We start from the raw sequence: 13,279 nt of genomic DNA, 5'->3' as shown, positions 1-13,279 counted from the left end.
AGCTTCCTCACCGACGTGGTAACTATTTCCCCTGGAATAAATTGACATGACATATATACTCAGACTTAATTGAGACTGGACCGACAAGAAATAAAGTCACTAAAGATCACGATACAGGACCTGGAACATGACTTGCTACCAAATGAAATCTGAAAAGCCATGCTAACATTATTACCTACGCCCCTTCAAAGACGAATGCCATAAAACATGGCGTGTCAAAACCAAATAATCCTAATAATAACCTAATAATAAGGATGGTAATATTATACACAGAATTGAGAGTAAAAATTGAGTATATGTAGTAAGGATTCAAAATATCTAAGGAATGTACAAAATATTGTATCTTTGCTAATGCTGATGAGCACCTTGTCATCCTTGATATCGACATTTATGTTACAATAGAGATGATGGAAGAGAAGAGCAACACTATATGGATAGACAACTCAAGCAATGTTAACTGTGTTAGAATCTACACCGAAACGTCGCATCTATTGCAATAAAGAAGTATCTATCCATAAAGTGTTCCTCTTCATCACAGTAGCTTCTAAATGCCACTTAAAGAAGAAATGATAGAAAAACTTGAGATGTTAGCATTATTTCTTGGTACAGAAAACAATTATACGGATGAAATGACGCGGGGGGGAGGGGGATTTCTTTCTGTAATAGAATTCAGTATATATACTAAAGGATATCCCGAGCCTGTGTTACGTGAGAATCATTGTTCCGGTCCTATATATATATATGTTTGATTATCTTATTTATGAATTATTTAGTAACATAATTACTATGATGTAAGAATCTCGGACATATCTGGATGATTCATTCAATCATTCATATGACAGGTGGACTTTACTCGGATCCCTACCGTCAGTTTGAACGAGGTTTTCCGCCAGTGAACAGTCAAAGAACCTTAACAAACATCAATTACCTGGAGGGGGCTGTGACGGACGATGGAGGGGAAGACAGCTATTGGGGCGTTGTAACCGGCGAACCCGGCCTTACACATGCCGGAGCCGTTGTCGATAACCAGGGCGGCAACACCTTCGTCCGACATTTTGGCCGAGAGTTATGAGACGTGTTTCACTACTGTGAGGAATGTGTTAACCTTGACAGGGGGGTTTGGATACCTACGTAGTTAATGTATCACTTTACAGGGTATACTATGGAATCCGAGAAGGGACATTGTCGCTATGTCGCATTGTCGCCTTCTCAAAAACAAGTAAAGTGAGGCAAAATAAACCGTGTAACGGGCGACATGATACGCGACACGCGACATTTCGCCCATTTGTCGCATTGTCGCGTCGCGTGTCGCGTTTTGAATTTTTTTATATTCCTCCAAAGGGCGACATCGCGACGTAGCGACACTCTTTCATAGCGTCAAAATATGTCGTGTTGTCGCGCGTCTCCCCTATCTAAGATGTGTAAAAAGAAGCCTCAAAATTACTCAGGTCTGTGACAATGCGACATATTCCATATGTCGCATTGTCGCGCGTTGCGTTGTCGCCCTTTCGATACCTGTGCGCACGCGTAGAAAGTCAATGAGTCTACGCATGCGCAGGAAATGTTATACCCTATTTCACACTTCGGTGGTCTTTTGTTACCTCCAATGGTTTTTACAATGAAGTAGTACGCGTAATGATAATGGGGGCTGCTTTTCTTGAACTTAATGCAAATCTTTCATTTTTGCTTTGAAAATTATTGCATATATTGTAAATGCATTTGGCCAATCAAGTGTGTTTTAGCAGCAAGACAAATTATTAGCGCTACTATGTATTGTAATGACGGCACACGGTGGCCCTGTCATTCAAGGCGGGGGAATTTGCTGTGCAGAGTTGTGTCTCTAAGTCACACCAGAAAACTATGATCATAGGTTCTAATCCCAGCACCATACACACTCATCACTTTGGACATTTCACCCATATCAAGCTCACAGGTTGTGAAAACACTCAAATATTGTTAAAATATATGTGTGTATATTATGTATTATATCGATTTATTGATAAAACGCGACACGCGATTATTAGACAACGCGACATTTTGATGAAATGTCGCGTTGTCGCATTGTCGCGTGTCGCGTTTTAGTCATATGTTATAATACATACTATACTCAATATTTCATCAAAATGTCGCGTTGTCGCATTGTCGCTTGTCGCGTTTTAGTAATTTGTTTAGTATGTTTTTACACATCTTACATAGTGCGACGCGCGACAACGCGACATATTTTGACCTTGGAAGTTGTTGCTATGTGACACGCGACATCGCGACAAGGCGACAAATGGGCGAAATGTCGCGTTGTCGGGATATCGCGTGTCGCGTGTCGCGTTTTGGTTAATTTTGCTTGTATTTGAGAGGGCGACAACGCGACAATGTCCCTTCCAGGATTCCATAGTATACAGAGACTGACATATCGTCCTCCTTACATTTCTTTAATTATTGATTTTGTTTAAAAAAGAATTCAGAGCAATTTTTAGTCTGGTTTGAGAAATTGAAATGTACAGCAATTTGTAAGTTAATATACAGTCATACATGTTGTTACCCTAATAACATTAACCAAAATGGTATATTCACTACTTGTTTTAATAGTGTATTTAGTGAGTGACAGGTACTAGGTGCGACGCATGTAGCCGTGAATACACAATACCGTACCGTATACCTCACTATCCACGATACCAGTTATGCTGGAGATGAGTTGGGTGGGCGTACAAGGATTCTGCACTACCTGATTCATCAGAATGTGTGTATATGCGTCTGAATGCATGTCCGTTTTCCGTTTACTCTTCCGTCAGTCTCAAATGTTCTTTACACACTATGACAAGACACGGGCAAACAGCAGACCTTGGTACCTGGGAGACTGTATCAGTACATTGTCAAACAGTTAAGACAAAAACACTCTCTGTTACTGTCACAAACAGTAATTGTCGCACTATCTGACTGTCTTAAAGGTTACACAGTCAGCTGTCGTGTCGTTGTGAGCGTTGTCAGTGTTACACAGCCCTGCAGCTCTAGATATAACGCACACGGCCACATAGTCGCCTATTGATGTGCCATGGAGTCTAACACTGTTATACAGCCCGCAGCTCTAGATATAACACACACGGCCACATAGTTGCATATTGATGTGCCGTGGAGTCTAACACTGTTACACAGCCTGGCAGCCCTAGATATAACACACACGGTCACATGGTCGCCTATTGATGTGTCATGGAGACTATCACTGTTACACAGCCTGGCAGCCCTAGATATAACACACACGGTCACATGGTCGCCTATTGATGTGTCATGGAGACTATCACTGTTACACAGCCTGGCAGCCCTAGATATAACACACACGGTCACATGGTCGCTTATTGATGTGTCATGGAGACTATCACTGTTACACAGCCTGGCAGCCCTAGATATAACACACACGGTCACATGGTCGCCTATTGATGTGTCATGGAGACTATCACTGTTACACAGCCTGGCAGCCCTAGATATAGCACACACGGTCACATGGTCGCCTATTGATGTGTCATGGAGACTATCACTGTTTCACAGCCTGGCAGCCCTAGATATAACACACACGGTCACATGGTCGCCTATTGATGTGTCACGGAGACTATCACTGTTACACAGCCTGGCAGCCCTAGATATAACACACACGGTCACAGAGTCGCTTATTGATGTGTCATGGAGACTATCAATGTTACACAGCCTGGCAGCCCTAGATATAACACACACGGTCACATGGTCGCTTATTAATGTGCCATGGAGACTGGCACTGTTACACAGCCCGGTAGCCCTTGATGTAACATACTCGGTCACATAGTCGCCTATTGATGTGTCATGGAGACTATCACTGTTTCACAGCCTGGCAGCCCTAGATATAACACACACGGTCACATGGTCGCCTATTGATGTGTCATGGAGACTATCACTGTTACACAGCCTGGCAGCCCTAGATATAACACACACGGTCACATGGTCGCCTATTGATGTGTCATGGACACTGTCCCTGTTACACAGCCTGGCAGCCCTAGATATAACACACACGGTCACATGGTCGCTTATTAATGTGCCATGGAGACTGGCACTGTTACACAGCCCGGTAGCCCTAGATGTAACATACTCGGTCACATAGTCGCCTATTGATGTGCCATGGAAACTGCCACTCTTACACAGCCCGGCAGCCCTAGATGTAACACACACGGTCACATAGTCGAATATTGATGTGCCATGGGTACTGTCACTGTTACACAGTCCGGCATCCCTAGATGTAACACACACGGTCACATGGCCGCTTATTGATGTGCCATGGGGACTGGCACTGTTACACAGCCCGGCAGCCCTAGATATAACATACTCGGTCACATGGTCGCTTATTGATGTGCCATGGAGACTATCACTGTTACACAGCCCGGCAGCCCTAGATGTAACACACACGGTCACATGGTCGCTTATTGATGTGCCATGGAGACTATCACTGTTACACAGCCCGGCAGCGCTAGGTATAACACACACGGTCACACAGTCAACTATCGTTGTTCCGGGTAGACTGTCGCTGTTACGGAAATCACCATATTTATGTTCTTGAGTTTCATCAAAGGTGTGTCGTTTGCAATAAGTAGTGTTCACGCCCCGTCCTTGCGCTCCTGTCAGCGCACAGTATGACCTCACAGTTCGTGACTGAATGTTCTATCAGCCACTGATCTACTACCTCGACTGTTGTTGCGTTGTCTCCTGTTGCATGCAACGTTGAGCCAGTGGGGGAAACATACATTGCTTTTAAGATGATATCGCTACAAAAAAATGTACCAGCTAAAGATTTGATCATACCACATTATGAAAAACAACTGACACCTGTTGACAGTAAGCAGCCACTAAATTGTTCATAAGCACGTTTACACAGCCAGATAATCTAACACCTTTAGACAGTCTGATGTAAGAGAAGCCAGATGGATACCAGATAGATACCAGATCGATATCAGATGGATACCAGATCGATACCAGATCGATCCCAGATGGATGCCAGGTTTTCAAGAAAGGTTTCAGTCAGACAAACTATGGCAAAATTCGTTTCATTATATAACTAATAAAGTCTGCATCATCGAGGTTTGAAAAAAGACCCCCAATATTCCAGTTTTAGAAGGAGAAATCATAGCTAGAATAGTCTGCACCTGGTAGGTTAGCTAGATTACCTCGGTTGCTACTCTGGTCCGAGCAGTGTCTCTGGGGGGTCGCATCTTCAGCCCAGTGGGGAAAAACACATTGCTTTAAGTTTCATATGACATCGAGCTTTCTTTCAAATATGAACAAAAATATATTGAGATAGATAGACAAAAGTGTGTTTTATTTCGATAAGATGTGCCTACTTTGACAGTGTGTGGGTGTCAAGTAGAGAACAAGAATATATACCGTTTTCACTTTAGAAGTGCTATTTGAGGGACTATCCTTCTTCTCGCAACATGAGATCGCAATGTCGTCAGCGTCTCTGTGTACCAGAAGTTAAACCTTCTCAGTCGTGGTCATCGCGCCTTGGTATTTGCAGCAACACACGAGGGGAACTGTGTTCCTCTTGACGTTAAATCTTCAATCTTTCTTCAGATCTTTAAGTCTCGCTTCAAAACTTTCGACGTGCTTATGCTGATGAACTCTCCAACTGAACCTTTTGGTGCGCTACCAACATACATTGTGCATGGCGATAAGTACTGTAATTATCACAAATAGTTTGTTGCTTGCGTACTGATACGTACTGATAGACCGAAACAGTTAGGCATAATTACTCTAGGTATCCTTTTTAGCTTGTGCTTTCTTAACATAGCTTTATTAACTGATGGATACAGGCAACCCGTTCCATGAAGTCTGCTGCAGTGGATACTGCATGAAACCGGACGTCTCGCTCTCTACTCTTTTACCATACTAGATCCAAGAGAGTAAAACCATATAAAAGACACAAAGCAAGATACCAATACCCAGTGAGAAAGGAAACATGTGAGAAAATATTTAAAAGCTCAAAACATTATGGAGAGCCCATGAAACCAGGAATTTTGTCATTTCAATGACAACACAGCTCCAGCGACTAGAATACGAAATAGTGGTCTTCTAAATGACTGAAAGTGGTCTCTTCAATGTCACCATCGTATGGAGCTGCAGTGCCAGGCACTAATCGACCTTACTGTGGACAATGGAAGGGCCGGACTCATCGTACTCCTGCTTGCTGATCCATCTCCGCTGGGTGGTCAAACGGAGGGCAAGGATGGAGCCACCGATCCAGACGGAGTATTTTCTCTCTGGAGGGGAGATGACCTTGATCTTTCACTGATGCTGATGCCAGGGCTGTGATCTCCTTCTGCATTCTATCAGCGACTCCTGGGAACATGGTGGTACCTCCGGAGAGAACAGTGTTGGCATATAAATCTTTACGGATATCAACATCACACTTCATGATGGAGTTGTATATTGTGCCGTGGATACCGGCAGATTCCACACCCAAGTAGGATGGCTCGAAGAGGGTCTCTGGACAACGGAACCTCTCGTTGCCAATGGTGATGACCTGTCCGTCAGGAAGCTCATAACTCTTCTTCAGTGAGGAAGAGGATGCAGCAGTCTGCATCTCCTGCTCGAAGTCGAGGGCAACATAGCACAGTTTCTCCTTTATGTCCCTGGTGATATTTCGCTCTGCAGTGGTGGTGAAGGACTAACCACACTCAGTGAGAATCTTCATCATGTAATCAGTGAGATCGCGGCCACCAAGGTCCATCCTGAGAATAGCATGAGGAAGGGCGAAGCCTTCATAGATAGGTACAGTGTGGGTGACCCCATCACCAGAGTCCAAAACAATACCTGTGGTACGACCAGAAGCGAGCAGAGACAGAACTGCCTGGTTGGCCAAATACATAGCTGGAGTGTTGAAGGTCTCGAACATGATCTGGGTCATCTTTTCACGGTGGGCCTTGGGGTTGAGGGGAGCCTCTGTCAGGAGGACGGGGTGCTCCTCTGGAGCCACACGAAGCTCGTTGTAGAAGGTGTGATGCCAGATCTTCCCCATGTCGTCCCAGTTGGTGAGGATACCGTGCTCGATGGGATACTTCAGTGTAAGGATACCTCTCTTGGACTGAGCCTCGTCACCGACGTAGCTGTCTCTCTCTCCCATACCGACCATCACACCCTGTAAAAAATGAGACAACATTTTCTGTACCATTACCTCTTTTCTCCTACAAGATTTCTTATAAACGTCTCAGTAATACAAAACACCCAATATTTGGCCAGATTAGTTTTACACCTGTTTTAGCAATATTCACCCATGTAGATTTCCTCCTGTCCTGCACCCTGGAAAGAAATATATGTGGCTATATTGCAAGCTGTATTGCACCATTCATACTTTCTTGTCCATTATATAATATATTACTGTACGAACGGAAAAAAAACACCACATCTTTATCGGAACCATGTATATGCATAACATAGTGATGTAACATTATGACGATGATAGTATTCATCCTTATTCATAATGAATGATAAATGACAAAAATATATATCAATTTATCGCAAAATGTATTTGTGTATCTCTTTAGTTATTATCTGGGCACAGCATTTCATACACGTTTAACAGGTCGGAATAATTGTTGCATTATATAGCAAGTCCAATGGCAGTCGTTATCTATGTACACAGATTGTGGCAAAGACGACAATGTAATGTAAGTTACGTAATTGTTAATATGAAAGTCAGTACATCATTTCTTCTCTCTTTGAAGCCGAGAATAATGGTTTCTGCGTTTAATTCTAAATGGGTGTCTGTTTCATTTTCTATCCAATCTAGTAGATCTTGCCACAGCTTTTTGACATATTTGCATTCATATAGGAGATGAATGATCGATTCTATTTCAACATCACAAAATGTACGAAGTGGAGATTCTGTTAGTTTGTATTTGTATAAATCTTAATTTGTTGTGAGGATCCTATGGAGAATACTACATTGAAACTATCTGTTCCTAGCACTATAAGATGCTCGAAATGGTATAAAATTATGTGTTTTCCATAGATTAAGTGTGATATCTATAATCAGTTCATTTTCCCACTTACTTTGAAAAAGCAGTTTTAGGTTTATAATATACCTGTGGTGAAGAAGCCGGTTTTTAGCTTTAAGTAGACTACAAATTTGGAATATCAATTTTGAACGAACCCTGTTTCGAATAAAACTGCCTAACTGATATCTACCCAACAGAATTGTTAAATTGTCCTATGTCAACATGACACCAGCAGAATTAAGTGTAATACCTGGTGATGGGGACGACCCACGACGGAGGGGAAAACAGCTCTTGGGGCGTCGTCACCAGCGCCCCGGCTTTTCACATGCCGGAGCCGTTGTCGATAACCAACACAGCAACTTCGTCGTCACACATTTTGATAGAATAGTGTAGGAGCAAATACTGTTCCTTGTTGCACGCCGGCTGGGGACTGAATGACTCGACGTTCTCCACAGTTGTACTTATGTGCGCCGATCAAAGCACTTCTCGGGAGCCAACCACAGCTTCCTTATAAGGCAATATTATGCTACATATTGTGGAACGTGACAATAGCTGCAGAAGTCTTCCGGGTATGGGGCAAGGGTGGGGAAATAAGAAAGAAGAGGGTCTCGTCTCAATGATATCATGGTTCGATACAAGAGGGACGTTGCAGTGTCGGGAACGCAACTCATGATGTTGTGGTAGCATTACATTGTCTCTGTTAACCTTGGTTTGTAGTTTAACGCCGTACTCAGCAATATTCCAACTACGAGTATATGGCTGCCGTCTGGAACTAATGAAGTCTGGACCAGACAATCCAGAGATCAACAGGATTACCATCCATCTACGCAATTGGGATACGATGACATGTGTCAATCAAGTCAGCGAACTTGACCACCCGATCCCATTAGTCGCAAGCACAATTTGAGGAGAACCAATTCTAACTGGGCTTCTTCATTGGTCAATTGTAGTGTGACATACACACACGAACAGCAAGCATGTGTAATGACTCTGTAGAATCCAACCGTACCACACAAAATACAGTGACAGGGTAGCTAAGTAATCGCAACACATTATGCACAGAGGCAATTTACTAGAATCTGCTTGTCCTGTGTTTGAATCTACGATTGTCCTTATTCCTGGAATCACCATTCTCAGGACCCGTATCACTGTAGGTGTTCCTCACACAGCAGGCTGACATTTCCCGATCCTTGGCACGAAGATCTCGTGTCCGACCCATAGTTTCAAGTTTTGTGTGTTCTTTTGGCCTTATCATTTTACATGCACATGATATTTGTCACAACCAACTGTAATCTTGACTCGTCCTGAGGCTGCTAAAGTGTATGAGTTCTGATGGAGGCTTGACATTTCGTTTTGTATTTCCGTCAGTAAATATTCTTCATCCTCATACTGTGACAATACACAACTACACAGCAAGCCATCGTGCCAAGAAGACTCTCTGGGTTGATTGTCTGACAGTCAAGGACTGTATGTAACTTTAGACTAGACTAAGTACAATAAACGGGGAAACGCATACGTGATATTGATGTATTGATGTACGAAATTTCAAAATTTGCGTTTGATTGTTATAATTTGGCTATTTTTAGGCTGGTTTGTGTGCATGGATGAATGGACAGCGCAAAAACGATTCTTTGGAAACTTTAATGCAAGTTAACGTTTGAAAGCGTAAAACAACTTTCTCAAATATCTTGTCTCATCACCCATTCTAAATTCTTAAGTTACATACAGTTCACACGTGATATAATGACAAGGTCCCAGCTTGCAAATGATGAGCCTAATAGCTTACCGTTAATGGACACTTTTGTCAATTCATCTGAGGCAAACACCTTTCCCGTTCGCGAACACCTGGTGGCATCAATGATTTACAGTGATCGATTCCTATAATTATTACCGCTATTTTACATTTTCCCCAAATTGGGGAAACATTGTTTCGGTGGGAAATTCGTTATTCGTAACATCATGTTTTATGCCTATTTTTTTGTGTTGTTAATGCTAAAACAACAACGGGTGATACACGACACCGAGAAATATTTTTCGTAGGCCTTATGTCTGAGTTCTGTTTGAAACGCATGTTTCATATTGGCTGAGCCACAAATTGCAGCGGGAGGAAACAATAGTTAAAATTATAACAATCAAATTTTACATAGGTTTTGGTGATATGAAAAAATACATCTAGCAAATTAACACTGGAATATCCCAGTGAATGATAATTGGGTCACACTTGAAAGACTTCAGCTTTTTGAGGGGAGGTGGGGTAGCCACCGAAGCGTTCACTCGTTGCGCCGAAGATCCGGGTTCGATTCCCCACATGAGTGACGCCGGTTTCTGGTGTCCCCCTCTTGCTAAAATCGGCGTAAAACTAAATTCACTTACTCAGCATCATGATACATGATGTGCACGAGGTTCTTGATAATGTTTGTTTGGGTGCATGTCGATAGAATCTTTGAACGTCATTATCAGAGAGGACTACAGCTTTGGCAACTAAGGATTGAGTCACTGAATGCACGTATGGCCCATCAGCATCAAAGATGATAGCAGATGCATACGTTTGCTGGAATGTGGGCGACAATACGTCACTTTGCAAACGTCTCTGGGGTCAGCCAAAGTGTGATCTGCAGGACACTGAGTCAGTACCAGATGTTTGGATCAGCTATCCAGTGAGACACATATGGTGGGCAGCCATCCACCAAACAACAGCAAGGCAGGCGTCTCCAGACTGCAGAAAGACTTCTTCACTTTGTGGTCCCTAGTATGGTGATCTTCCTTCGGTTGTTGGCAATCCATAGCCTGGTTTTGTATCGTTTTGTTCTCTTTAAAAGTATCGTTTTATGACATGCTACTTTTACTTAAATATCTGTGATACACTGGTAGTTGTACTGTTCTTCGTCAACAGGCTTTTAATTTCTACTTTTATTGTTCTGTAATGCAATAATTAATTGTTCTCGTCACGATATGGCGGAAATATTGCGGATTTGACGATAAATATTAACTCACTCACACTCATCATTGTGACTGTCACTACAGTCAGGCTTTGTGAAACCCTGGATGCAACGAGATGATTTGTTGGAGAATACACACTTATCAATGTTATATTATTGACAAGGTTATCTTTGGTGTTGATGGTGGTTCGCCCTCCTCTTAGAAAACGTTTCCAATAAAGCTTAGTTTGACATCTGGTATTAATAAACCTTTATCTGGCTAAAAACGAAGTGTCCACTCCTCTATATAGCCGAATTATGGAAAGAAGTTTAACTTAGACCAGGTTTAAGGCTAGTCTGGGTTTTGGTAAACACAGACCCCGGGTCTAAAATAAACGGTATTATAGAAAGCAGGTCTGGCAAAACCCTTGGTTTAAACCTAGACTAGGGGTTTAATGTTTTTCCGCTTTAAAAATGTTTCAAACATTATATTAAACCGTTTTCGCGCATAACCCAATCGAACATTCGTGGGACGAGCTGGAGAGACGACTACGACAGCAACAACCCCATCCACACACTGAAGGTAGATCACCATACTAGGGATCACAAAGTGATGAAGTCTTTCTGCAGTCTGGAGACGTCTGCCTTGCCGTTGTTTGGTGGAAGGCTGCCCGTAGCTGATGTTATTATTGCATTATCATTATCTTTGATTGCGTCCATGGGAAGAAGGTAACCTTCACCTGACACAGGCTTGGTTTAATATCACCAAAAGATGCTTTTGTGCTTTCCAATGAGTAGAGAGAGACAGAGAGAGAGAGAGAGTGAGTGTGTGTGTGTGTGTGTGTGTGTGTGTGCGTGCGCGCGTGCGCGATTATCCTGTATGTGAATAGAGTTCACGAGCTAGTTGTGTAGTCATCCCTTGTGGGACCAATGACTAATGGTATGCGTCGGATGCCCCCCCCCCCCATGTCTTACTAATCACCACGATGTGGTGTGACTATATCAATCGAGGTGATGGACAAGCGAGGCACTTGATAACCAATAAACTGCCTTGAGCGCTTGGTTGTGTATTTAATGATGTTTTCTTATTTTAAAAGAATTACCCTCTAGTGCAGGTACATTTATGCAGTCACTTTAATGAAAGCTTGCACAGCTTGAACGAGACGTACACACCTTGTGAGTCTTCATTTTAACCTAGTTCAACTATTTCAACTATGATAAGGAATTGATTTAGAACTATTTAGATGATACATTGTGGGACTTGTACCAGCTGTTTTTGTGGTCTTGTCCTTAAGTATTGTCAATATTTAAACATGGCAGTTACACTTAAAATGGCATTTTAGGCCATTAAACTCATTTCTGAATAGATTGCTATGGATTTTGGCATGTGCTTTTTAAAATAAGACATACATCTGTGTGTGAGATATGACCAGAAACAAACCACCTACTGCCCTCGATTCTGTTCCACACAAGGAATGCCTGTCAGGGAATATACAGTCATGTCTGTTTGTATGCCACTACATGACTGGGTTATGGATTTTCCCATGCTGGAATCTAAGTATGTGCTTTTCCGAATCAGAAATAGTTTTGTCTGTGAGACATAACCCCAAACAAACTATCTCCTGCCCTCGATCCTTAGAAGAAGATGATGATGATGATGATGATGATGATGATGATGATGATGATGATGATGATGATGATGATGATGATGATGATGATGATGAAGATAATGAAGAAGAAGAAGAGAAGAAGAGGAAGAAGAGGTTAAGTCAGTATAAAAGTCACAGGTCCAAGTACATTCCATAACAAACAATAAATACATACAGAGTGGTGGTGGTATGAAAGTTGTTCAGATGAAGGGTACACTATCATAATAGTGAGGAATAATAGATAAAGCTTCTCTGAAATATTTTGAACGCTTAATTAAGGTCATCGAATCTTCAAAATTGAGTTTAGACAAAAGAGTGCCTTTTGTTTTAAACTGTATGTATGGAAACATTTCTCTCTCTAACGTGCGTTTAGCATATTTCGATGTGCTTGCAATAAACATGGTTCCAAGGAGAAAGACGACTTTAAGGCTGCATACAAATCTAAACTCGAATGATCACTGATACTATAAACCACGTTTGGATGTACCAAACTTTAGTTCTTTTGAAAAGTCACCGATCCTTATCTCCTACTACTTGGGGGCGGTGGGGTAGCCTAATGGTTAAAGCGTCGGCTCGTGCACTGGCGTCTTGGGTCCATTGAAGTCCATTTATGGTGTCCCCCGCCGTGATATTGCTGGAATATTGCTAAAAGCGGCGCGTAAAACTCAACTCACTCACTCACACCTACACCTTGATTTTCCCAAAC

At 42.3% G+C, this 13,279-nt stretch overlaps 1 protein-coding gene and 1 pseudogene across 1 annotated transcript; both read right to left on the bottom strand.

The window, feature by feature from the left end:
- The window catches only part of LOC124256745, a 61,249-nt pseudogene extending 60,144 nt beyond the window's left edge, over positions 1 to 1,105 (bottom strand).
- Positions 1,106 to 6,178: 5,073 nt separating this feature from the next.
- On the bottom strand, positions 6,179 to 7,132 carry LOC124256737 (actin, cytoplasmic-like). Its single transcript, XM_046690700.1, has 2 exons — positions 6,823 to 7,132; positions 6,179 to 6,657 (listed from the first exon to the last, which is right to left on the bottom strand). The coding sequence occupies exons 1-2, from the start codon at positions 7,130 to 7,132 to the stop codon at positions 6,179 to 6,181; spliced, it is 789 nt and encodes a 262-aa protein (XP_046546656.1).
- Between the last annotated feature and the right edge of the window lie 6,147 nt (positions 7,133 to 13,279).

This window comes from Haliotis rubra, unplaced genomic scaffold (genome assembly GCF_003918875.1).
Source record: "Haliotis rubra isolate DU_JTF1 unplaced genomic scaffold, ASM391887v1 Scf638, whole genome shotgun sequence".
Lineage (NCBI taxonomy): Eukaryota > Metazoa > Mollusca > Gastropoda > Lepetellida > Haliotidae > Haliotis > Haliotis rubra.
This window is presented reverse-complemented; position numbering and strand designations above follow the sequence as displayed.